General features: G+C 43.9%; 1 protein-coding gene across 1 annotated transcript in view; it reads right to left on the bottom strand.

Moving 5' to 3' along the window:
- Positions 1-12104, bottom strand: part of FARSB (phenylalanyl-tRNA synthetase beta subunit) — a 47957-nt gene that overhangs the window by 16047 nt on the left and 19806 nt on the right. Inside the window, exons 12-16 of the mRNA XM_015417627.1 lie at positions 8372-8579; positions 7935-8015; positions 2846-2938; positions 1775-1892; positions 87-239 (exon numbers count right to left, since the gene is read on the bottom strand). Of these exons, the coding sequence (XP_015273113.1) occupies positions 87-239; positions 1775-1892; positions 2846-2938; positions 7935-8015; positions 8372-8579 (653 nt within the window). The remainder of the gene's footprint in view (positions 1-86; positions 240-1774; positions 1893-2845; positions 2939-7934; positions 8016-8371; positions 8580-12104) is intronic.

The raw sequence follows: 12104 nt of genomic DNA, 5'->3' as shown, positions 1-12104 counted from the left end.
CTTTTAATTTCTACAGGTGGGCTTGCACTTAGGTCTAATGCAGACATGCAGTTAAGATCACATGCATTTTCTATGCTTTCCCTTACCTTCCGTTGCTTTAATGTAATATCCATTCTCTTTGCTTGGTGGGACATCCAGCAACTGCATAACTCTATCCAGCAGCCCATGAATCACCTCAAAGCCAGGGTTTTTGTTATGGTAAACAGCACAAAGATGCCTGTGGTTTCTTGCACCTACATCTGAAAAAGAAACAAGCAGCTACAATTACAGATTTTGTCAACATCGCGTTTAAAGGATTTTGTGTTTTTAATCCTATTTCACATCAGTCTCCCTTTATACCTACTGTATTAACTATTATAGATCAAAGGGCAATCGGCCATATTTGGGTTTCCCCCCCTTACAAATACTCTTTCCTTAGGCCTAGTTCCCATTGACACAGTCAACTTGTTGCCAGACTGCACCACTTCAAAATGCAGAGGGGGGGGGGGTGAGGTCACAAGATTGATGCTCTCCTATACAAAAACACCCTTCCTTCTGTTTTTTTGTTTTGTTTTGTTTGTCTTAACACCATGCAGAAAAATATCATGTGTCTTGGAAAAAACTACCTTCTTACCCTACCCCCCAGTTGGGGAGCATTCCACCAGCCTTTTCCTGCTGTTCAGGTGGTACAATTCAGACACACACTGTAGTCTGGGTCTCAAAGAGAAGCACCAACCTCTGTTTAACCCCACACAGATCTAGATTCCTTCCTATTAACAACAGGCAGATCTGAAATACTGTAATTGATAATGAAGTTCATTCATTACATGCTACAGACTTGCTGCCAAACCTAAGCTGAGCTTTCTTGGACTAGCCTCATTCTAATCAAGTAGAAACCTTTCGTCACATTCCATAAAGGAATTCTGTGGTTAGATCAGCATAAATTATATATGTACTGCAGAGACTTAAATGAAGATGCCGTTCCACACCATTCTTAAAGAATGGCTTTCTACAAGCCAAGAAAATGCATTGAGAGAAATAAAACTGGTGTTTGCTGCCCTCTAGCAATGGAAAAATTGCACTGGGCATAGCTGTTAAAGGGGTTTGGAATCTGTTGTGAGCTCTGTGTAGGCTCTTACCCCTGTAAACAGATGAAGCTGAACCATTAGAATCCCCTCTTGAGTTTAAGGACCATCTGAGCATCCATTTCCCACATCTTCACTCCTTCCTCTCAAGACGATGCCTTCCTATCGAATTACTTTAAAACTAGGGGGACCATTAAATATTAATGCAATGTAAATACAACAGGGAAAGGGTAACTCAAAGCAAAATGAGTAGAAGTGCTAGTACTGTGCAGAATATGACCTCTATTCACTTTTCTTTTCTAAAAAAGAATAATTAAATAGGGTAAAATTCGCCACACACTTGGGGAATGACTCAGTCCACAACAGGCAAACGTTCATGTGCAGAAGCTTCCTGGACAATCAAGAATCCTGTTTCTGCACTCCCCCACCTATGCGTGCACAAAGTCAACAGGATGAGTGGGAAGGGTCTGTGTTTGCAAACTCCATACCTAGGATTAAATTTGGATTGAGCAGAGAGAGAGACTGGAAGGAGGTATGCAGTATCCTCCCCTTGCCCCTGATCGCCTGTCTCATTACCTGCACAGGAGAAGCAAAAACCAAAGTCTCACTGAGTCCGTGAGAATTCTCTGCAAGTAAGTGCTGCAAATACGGTGGACCCAATAATGCCCTTAATTTTTAAAGTTATCAGTGCTGAATTTTACTACTCTTACCTTTGGTGGAATCTTTTACTACAATGTCAGAGATCTCAAAGAGTTTCAGAGGTAGAGGCATCTTCCTGTTACTGGCAATAGTTTTCAGGAGACCAGGCAAGAGGGTAGTACGTGCCACCTGTTGGTCAAATGCGGAATTGTATATATGAAAGCTTTTGTAAATTACATCTTCCTCAATTCAGAGCACAGCACACTATCATAGGAGGGAGCAGAATATCAACGTTAATAGTAAATACATTCATTCTTCCCTTTATTTTTCTTCTCTCCCAGCAATTCCCACTCTGCCAGCACAGTGCAAGACTCATGCTAGCCTTATAAGTAGGGATTATCATATTTTATTTGCCTTTTTGATTATGTAGAGCTTTCACACAAGTGGCAAATGAAATTAATTTAGTGTGAGAATATATTTAATTTCATTGTTATTGAATATATTTAATTTCATTGTTACCAGATAAGATCCACAAGTTTTGAGACCTCTAAATGGCCTCCACATTAAAATCCAGTCATTGTATCTCATTCCTAAATCCCCAGAAAGCAAAAGCTGTTTCTTAGCTATAGTCCTATTTAGGTTTGACATAATATAAAGGTTAACTGGAAATGTTGGGATTCTTCATTCAAGGTCGATGGTTGTATTGCAAACACAACAGCCACACTTAGTAAAAGAAAAATATCTTTACTATAAAAACAAAATAAAACATGGGTATGGTACTTTGGATAAAAGAAATAAAATAAAAAGTTACATACTTGCAGTTACTCTCAGTAATATATGCTAACAGCTACATCTTTCTATCTGTCTTGGCTTCTAGAAGAGAACTACCTCTTTTGGTTCACACAAAGGGCCATAAACTTGTGAATACATTAATGCTAGATCAAAGCATTTCTACCAACAAGATGTTAGTTGACCAATACAAAGGTTACAGGTCACTTCATTAGCGTAAACAACTCCCACAAACTTTCCCGCCATTGAATACATTATGTAACATAACATCCTGTTTGCTAACAAACAACATTTAACTCTGTAATGGCTGAAGTGTAAGCAACTTGCAATTCCAACAAACTTTCACTTCTCACCTGAAATTCTGCTGTTTTTGGATTCGCTATATGCACTGCTTTTGTTGCAGAGATGTCGATCCCCATTTTGTTAGCAATGTCTTCTTGAGAACACTAAAAATAAGGGGGGGGGGAGCAAGTTAAATTAAAGTGCAAAAATTCTTAATGGCAAAACCTCCCCCATCAGTATGACCACCAAGTGGCTGTAGATCACCCAGATAAAGGGTGGAACCCCTACCCTTACATTTGAGAGCATGGGAACAAAGTTTGAGTCAAGTGGCATCTTTAAGACCAACAAAGTTTTATTCTGGTTATAAGCTTTTGTGTGCATGCACACTTCTTCACATACTGCGGGCCCTGGCAGAAGTTTGAGACAGTGTAGTGGGAGACCAAGCTACTGACACAGCTGGCCACCAAACCGGGGGGGGGGGTTGTCCCCATCTTGGATGATTAATATAGGTATAGCACCGTATTATTGGAAGGTTTTATTGTGATTTTAAATGTTTTATTTATTATATACTGTATTGTATTTTGCACTCGGCTTTGTCGCATGTGATCCGCCCTGAGCCTTTGGGAGGGCGGGATATAAATTAAACTAATAAATAAATAAATAAATAAATAAAATACACTGAAACAGAAATCACCATGGGCTCTATTCTAAGACCCTATGCCATCAACACTCCTAGTTACGTGCATGACACCACAGTTTTTCTGAGGAAAATATAATCTTTGAACAGCCTTCCAGAGAATATTATTTTAGCTACCATGGATATAGAATCTCTGTACACCAACATCCTACACAAAGATGGATTACAAGCCATATGAAAGATGATTTCTGACAATACCACAGCTGACATTTCCTCCAAACTCTGCCACTTTGTTCTCACCCATAACCACTTAAAATCTGGTGACAACTTGTTTCTTCAGATCAATGGTACAGCCATGGGCACCCGCATGGTCCCACAGTATGCTGACTTGGAGCAACGCTTCCTAAACTGCCACCCACTTACACCTCTTTTATACATCCGATACACTGATGACATATTTTTTGTCTGGACACATGGTAAAGCAGCCCTGGATAAATTCCACCAGGCATTCAATGACTTTAACCACACCATCAACCTGATAATGAACCAATCTATGCAAGAAATACATTTCCTGGACACTTTTGTACAAAAAGAAGAAGAAGAGGAGGAGGAAGAAGAAGAGGAGGAAGAAGTCGAAGAAGAGGAGGAGGAGGAGGAGGAGATTGGATTTATACCCCGTCCTTCACTTGGTGTCTCAGAGCGGCTTACAAACTCCTTTCCCTTCCCCTCCCCACAACAGACACCCTGTGAGGTGGGTGGGGCTGAGAGAACTCTGACACAAACTGCTCTTTTCCAAGGACAGCTGTGCCAGAGCTTGTGACTGACCCAAGGTCACATCAGCAGGTGCAAGTGGAGGAGTGGGGAATCAAACCCGGTTCTCCCAGATTAGAGTCCGCACACTTAACCACTACACCAAACTGGCTCTCCAATACATGATGGATGCATAGACACCATCTTATATCAGAAACCTATGGACTGACAAACATATCTACATGCCTCCAGCTACCATCCTGAACATACCAAACAATCTGTTGTATACAGCCAGGTTCTATGCTACATCCACATCTGTTCCAATCCTACAGAGATTCTCATCTGAGGGATCTACAACAAACCTTTTTGGAACTAAAATATCCACCTGATGAAGTCAAGAAACAGATTAACAAAGCCAGAAAGACACCCAGAGAAAAACTGTTGCAAGACAGGCCCAAAATAGACAATAACAGATCACCACTAGTGGTTACATTCAGCTGTCAACTCAAAAAAAGTCAACGCATCATTAGTGATTTACATTCTCTACTGGATGACAGTTTTCTTTTGCAAGTACTGGGGGCAAACCTCTTCTTGCGCACAGACAGCCCCCCAATCTTAAACAACTTTTCACCCACAATAATACAACATCTAATTTGAACATCAACACTGGTACCAGAACTTGCAATAAACCCAGATGCCAACTTTGCTGCCATATTGGTGGGATATTAGCTACAAGTTGCCAACATTTCAGTCACAGAGTTAACTTGATGTTTGCATGCAAACAGGATGTTACCTAACTAAGCTGTAATCAGTAGTAGTAGAGCTTATACCCAGAATAAAACTTTGTCGGTCTTAAAGCTGTTGCTGGACCCAAAATTTGTTCTTCTGCTTCAGACCAACACGGCTAGCCATCTGAATCTTTTTGAGAGCGTGGACACTGAGGTATAATTTACTAATGATTATTGAAGACCTTTAACAATGAACTGTGAAATTTCACACAGTGAGCTTAAACACCAGCTTACAAACAGCCCATTAGAAATCAACAGGCCAACAAGATGAGCAGAAATCAGTGCAGCTACTACCAGTGCAAGGTCTGGAGCAAAATAAGTTAATATTACACCATGACATCCTTAACATTTCTTTGTTGGTTATTCTGATTTTTTTTTAACCCAGAAATCACTGAGATGACAAGGGAATGGATATAAAGATCAAATATGTGCAAGCATATTATAAACCTAGGAAAGCACCACACTATACTTGGTGCCATATATGCAGTTCCCATCGTGTCCCTCCCATACAGATCAAAAGAGCCACAAAGGGCACCCAGAGATAGACACGGACCGATTCCCCATGAGCAGCTGTGCCGCTGTCGCTCTTCCATTTCCCCCAGTTGCATAGGTCAATTTCACACTATTCGCTGCATGGACACATTTTGACCTGCATCTCCCCCCAATTTCCCCCACGTCTTCTCGATCCTGTTTTTTGAGGATCGAGAAGATGTGGAGGAAATCGGTGGGGGGATGCGGGTCAAAATGTAGCCGTGCAGTGAATAGTGTGAAATTGACCTATGCAACTGGGGGAAATGAAACACCGATGGTGGCACAGCTGCTTGTGGGGAATCGGTCTGTATGCTTCTGCAAACCTGGAGTAATCTCAGATTTTAAAATCTATATGTATATGTCTATGTGTGTGTGTGTGTTTGTAACACTACAATTAAAAGTGCATGCAAAATGTGAACAAGGTAAGGATCAGCTGGGGGAGGAGAATGTGTGGAATGATGGGAAGGAAAATGCAAGAGTGAGAATTGGGGAACAAGAAACTCACAGTTAGGAAGGTTGGAGAGAAAGCCAGAGCAACAGGGGAGAAAGCAGGAGGAAGAATTTCCTCACATGTCGTACACGTGTATTTATAACAGCTGGCTTTTATGGTAATATTTAGTTTCTTGGCAAATTTAATAATACTTGATGGAGTTCGCATCTTAGCAAAACACAAGGCACTTTCTGATCTGAAGCTCGACTATAAAGCCAGTAACATTTTCAGCTGCAGGATATTAAAAAATCCAGTTTATAATTCAGAGCCCCTTCTAGGAATTTTCTTGAGCTTTCTTGGCTCCTCTCTCCTGTAGCGGCCCCAAATGCCACCCGAATCCTGTTCCTGGGGGAGAGGAGCCTGGGGGAGAGGTAACACCAGTGGAGATGGTCCAGAAGGTCACAGTCCACAGGTGGAAGTCTCTGAACCCGTGGAAATAGTGCACTGGATCCAACCCATTGAATATACAGCCATTTCAAAACTTTTTATGATCAAGCTACACATCCTGGAAGAATTACACTCAAAAAGATGAAAACGTTTCCAGGCAACATTGTGTTCCATTCTAATAATTTCAACTTGCAGTTTTATAATTTAAACCAGTCATATCATGTTGATCCATATCATTCTGGAATCCACATTACAAACTAGAACAATCATAGAAGCTGGCTTTACTCATCAGTTCTTTTCTGTTCAGCAGGTCACACAGAGGTCAGCCAGGGGCTAATGCCTGTCAGTAAACGTAGTTCCCACCCAGCTCTGGTTCTGCTGGATCATTAACATCCCAGAGTTGAAGGTAGCTTGCTTTCCAGGCAGCCACAAGGTGCCCATAAGGGAAGCCCTTTATTTTTTGTTCTCTCTGATTGGATTAGGCAGAGGGAAGGGAAAGCATGGTTAGAATGTTACCCAAACTGGATGCCTCCTAATTAAGTTGGAGAAATTAGCGTGATTGGAAACCAGCGAGAGAGGGTAACTAGGGAATCTCCACCAATGTTTATGGGCATTGTTCCCTGAGATCTCTCAAATAAATGGACAGCAGTACTACAGGAAAAGGTGTTCTATTATAAAAAGAATAAAAAGCAAACGTACATACAAAGCACACAGGGGAAACACATATGCTATCTAAGAGGAGAAATAAAAGGGAGTAGCGGGGAAAGTGATTCAGGGAAGGTGATATTTACCAGGTCCTGGAGGTCAAGATCCACAGAAGGCAGCGAGGGAAACAGTCAGCATTTCCCAGAGAGGAGGAAGCCCACAAGCAAATGGGGGTGCAATGTTGAGCACTGAGAGAACACACACACACTGCACAAGGCAGAGTGTGTCCAGTTATAGGAAACGTTAGCTCTGGGGGCAGTCTGACATGTGTGCCCCTAAAACAATACCTTGATTGAATTTCCCAGGGTGAACAAAGACCTGGGGAAGCTTGTGACATTTTGCATGAGATGGGCTAATGTTCCTTGATGAGATTGTGTGATGCTACCTAAAGATGTTAGAGTTCTCTAATGACCCTTGAATTTGGGATGGGAGAGGCTATCGGTTGTATGAACAGCCAATTAATTAGTGTTGGTGGGCAAAAGAGGAAGCATGACCAGGTATGAGCGGGGTGAGGTCCAGGTAGGGTGCTGTCTTCCCAAGAAACCCATTGTTGAGATGAAGTATCTCTTTTAGGGTGGGGAGGAGAGCCATTAGCAAGTCAGTACCCTGCATCAGGCCAGGCTGTACAGTACACGCGTGGTTTTGGGGGGGTGATATTAAAAGAGGGGCATCTGGTCCCAAACTACTCTTCTGCAGGAGGGGTCTGGCTGATAACAAGAAAGCGTGGTCTTAGTGCTCAAAACCCAGAAGTGACTTTACTTTCCACTGCCAACACAAGGCCACATCAGGCCCACACACAACTTTCCCGGTGAACACAGCTGTTTCCCCTGAGGTTTTAACATTCAGGCCCAGAAACTGATAATTCAACATACCAGAGCAAAAGTGAGTGCTTCAGTGAAGCCTGCTGCTGCCAAGTCTTGTCTCAGGAGCTCTGTGAGATTATTGAGAGGGAACTAGTGGGAAAAGAAAACAATTTTTGTATCCTTCAGCTCAGTGACTATCCCAAAAATCATGGAGGTGACTTTTTAAAAAGCCATGCCAACTAGCTACATCTGGTCCTGACTGAGGAAATGAAATCCCCAATTAGGGTTGAATATGGACTCCAGGTTTGAACCTATTTCAAACCTACCCACTGCAGGTCTTTGGGTTGCTCAGATCAGATCGGCATCTGTTTTGTATCCTCTTGCAACAAGACATGACAGAATATTGTTTTAATGCTAAGACACTGTTTTCTTCCAGGAACCCTTCTGGCATACTTCTAACCATTTAACTGACAATACAGACTGTTTACTTAAGGGTGCAATCTTACTTGATTAGCTATGGTGTATGTTTTCGGAATAGTCATCTGAATGTTATTATAGCCATACGCGATTGCTGCGTCTTCTATGATATCACATGCATGGATAATGTCAGATCTTGTAGGAGGGATTTCAACCTCTATATTGTTCCCATTCCCTATGACGTGAGACTTCAAACACATCCTGGTAAGCAGCTTTGCAAGGCTTGCCGGAGTCTCACTAAAACAAAAGCAAGAATATACGCATATATTTTAAGTCTCAGATAATTTTAGTCTACAGCCGTTGCCTTTCATTTCCACCATGACTTCACTTTCAAGGGAACATTATTCATGCATTGCTGCTCCAAAAGAGTTAAGGCTCAGTCATAAATTACATTAAGAGATAAAACACTCGTTTCTAGAAGCACAAGGTTAATCTTTAGGACACTAAGCATGGAACTAACGCATAAGACTGATTAATTTCTAAAAGCTGCAGCCCCAGACTTACCTGGGGCCATTGTGCTGCCACAGGGCGACAGGCAGAACCAGGACGCAGGCTTTTCACACCTGTGTGGTATCAGACTGTGTGAGCATGGCCACTAGCCATCTGGGACTGCCTAGTAGCATCCTCTGGGCAGCCAATTACTTGCTGCCTCGTCTGCTAGCATGGGTGGGCCAGGGGAGTGCCCACGGGCTTGGGGGCCTTTCCCAGGTCTGCCCCCTTCTCTTTTGAAGGTGATGTGGCTGCTGCACTCCCCCAGTGTGCCCTTCTGTGCACTCCCCCCCCCAAGCATTCCCGGAAGATGTTAGGGCCCTGCGGGACCTTTTACAGTTCCGCAGGGTCTGCAGGACACAGTTCTTTCATCAGACATTCGACCAAGGAGTCACACCTAATTGCTAATAGCTGAACAGAAATGTAAGACCCTGTGCCCTAATACCATCATCGACAGCCTGTGCTTCACCAACATGAATTGGATTGAGATGACAGTCCTAATACCAGTGCTCACTGCATTCCTCATTATGACTGATTTGTTACTAATGTTCCACCATTGTCACATAATATTGTACACTAGCACTTCACAATTGGTTTTATATTTGTTCTGTTTTTATTTTTTTAATTTTGTTTAATTATTATTATTTTTTTAATGTTCAATTTATAGCCCGCCCTCCCCGCTACGCGGGCTCAGGGCGGCTCACAATCAGGCATAAGCCAGCACATAAAACACAATTAAAACCATTTAAAATCATTTCTACAATATTACATTATTAAGGGCTCTGGATGTTTCGGATTGATCTTCCATAAAGATGACGTATTGATGCTGCTATACTCCCTCAGTGCCGTTTGTTCTGCTTGGCGCTGTCATTCTTTCTTCCAGGGCCAGATAATAATGGTACAATAGTGGCAGCTCCTACTCAAACACCTGGCGGAAGAGCTCTGTCTTGCAGGCTCTGCGGAACTGTGCGAGCTCCCGCAGGGCCTGGATCTCCTCCGGGAGCTCATTCCACCAGGTAGGAGCCACCCCCAACCGTAGTTGCGTCCCCAACCGTAGTGCCCGTGGGGGAACATATGGGGAAAGGCGGTCCCTTAGGTATGCTGGACCCCGGCCATATAGGGCTTTAAAGGTGAGAACCAGCACTTTGAAGCGAATCCGGTACGCTATCGGCAGCCAGTGCAGCACTTTCAGGACAGGCCGGATGTGGTCCCTACTAGGAAGACCCATCAACAGCCTGGCCGCAGCATTCTGCACTAGCTGCAGCTTCCGGATTTGCGACAGAGGCAGCCCCATGTAGAGAGTGTTACAGTAGTCTAGCCTCGAGGTGACCGTCGCATGGATCACTGTGGCCAAGTCACTGCGGTCGAGGAAGGGAACCAACTGCCGCACCAGCCGGAGGTGGTAAAAAGCTGACTTAGCAGTGGCTGACACCTGGGCCTCCATAGTTAGCGAGGAGTCCAGGAGCACTCCCAAACTCCTAACCTCCGGCGCTGGCACCAAAGGCACCCCATCGAAGGTCAGGAGAGGGAGCCCCAACCCCAGACCACCCCGACTCAGGCCCAGGACCTCCGTCTTCGCTGGGTTTAACTTCAGCCGACTCAGTCAGAGCCAACCAGCCACGGCTTGCAACGCCCGGTGCAGATGTTCTGGACTAGAGTCCGACCGGCCGCCCAACATCAGATAGAGCTGGGTGTCATCTGCATATTTTTATGTAAGCCATCCTGAGCCTGCTTTGGTGGAGAGGGTGGGGTATAAATTGAATGAATAAATAAATAAGCAAATAATAAACATTGCTCCAGACATGGCAGAAAAGAAGCCCTCAAACAAAAAAGGAAGTGTGAAGAAGTAAGACTGTCCAAGATCTAAACCAGGAAGTTTTCACCAGGGAAAATTAAGAACTTGCTTCAAAGTTCTGGCTTGGTTCCAAGGGTGCAAGGACTTCAACCTGCCGAGTATTATTTTTCCTACCTCTCCCCTTCCATGGAAGCCTGAAATGCTCCCCAAACCCTGTTCTTAGGGGTCCCTCTCCCACATGAACAGGATTTCAGGAAGCATTACAGGCAACTGCAGCAGGCAGTAGGCATGAAAATTATGCTCCGAGGGTGGGAGTCCTTGTACCTGTGAAAAAGTTAGCGTGGATCCTTCCCTCTGTCCTATACAATGCTCCTTGCATAATCTTTCAAAACAGATATGCTTTCAGTGGGCAAGAATGGGGTGGGTGGTTCTCCCCCCCCCCCCCACTGATTGATACTACAGACTACTATCTAGTCTTATAGAGAAGGGCAATGGTTTCAAGCAGCTGATGCCAAAGTAACAATGCCACACCAAAGAACAAAAATAATTTGAGAAACTATAGAAGGGGAACAGAGAGAAGACTGCTACCAAAATCTAGCTTCCACATTTAACAAGACACTATTGTGATTTACAGCATGCAGCTTTGGCAGCATTATATGGACCCAGCAGACACGAATGGATTAATCATTATGCTGAATACATTGCAGAGTGAAGCTGAAGCTCTTGGGCTCCTGCTAGAACAAGGTGCCTGTCCTATCACTACCCAAGCCAGAAAAGCAAGGCAATCAGGTGTTTCACAGCACAGCTATAAATGCTAAACAGCAGCATTTATATGAGAACAATGAAGGCACATGACAACTGAGAACTAACATCTCCCTTATAAATAAAAGCCGAATGGTAGTGGCACTTCTCTAGAACATTCCACACGCTCCAAAATCAGTTCGCTCTCTGATCTGTCATTCAGAGGGTCTCCCTATCCACTGGCTGCTTTGCCTGAGTCCTGCCTCCAACATTCTAAACATTTTGCTTTTCCTCCCCCCCCCCCTAGCCAGAACACAGAGATGATTTGCATATGCGACTTGATTGGCTTTTGCCTCTAACATTCTAAACAGTTTTGCTCTTCTGAGGTAAAATGTGTCCAATCTCCAGGTGAGGGCTGGAGATCACTCAGAATTACAACTGCTTTCCAGATGGCAGAGATCAGTTCCCCTGGAGGAAATGGTGGGCTCTGTATCCTTATATGCTGCTGAGGTGGCCCCCGTATGACAGCCAATGTGACGTAGCAGTCAGGGATTCAGAGCATGGGAGAGGCTGCAGGTGTGTGGGGGAGTGGAAAGCTGAAGAGTGAGGGGGAAATAAAGGTAGGTTGATGGTTGGCTGGGAAGGAGATAGGGTTGCCAACTCCAGGTGGGAAATTCCTGGAGATGTGAGGAATGGAGCCTGGAGAGGGTGAGGTTTCAGGAGGCGTGGGACCTTGG

The sequence above is a fragment of the Gekko japonicus genome, unplaced genomic scaffold (assembly GCF_001447785.1).
Source record: "Gekko japonicus isolate JY-2015 unplaced genomic scaffold, Gekko_japonicus_V1.1 scaffold38, whole genome shotgun sequence".
Lineage (NCBI taxonomy): Eukaryota > Metazoa > Chordata > Lepidosauria > Squamata > Gekkonidae > Gekko > Gekko japonicus.
The sequence above is the reverse complement of the archived record's forward strand: the minus strand, read 5'-3'. Positions and strand labels throughout refer to the sequence as shown.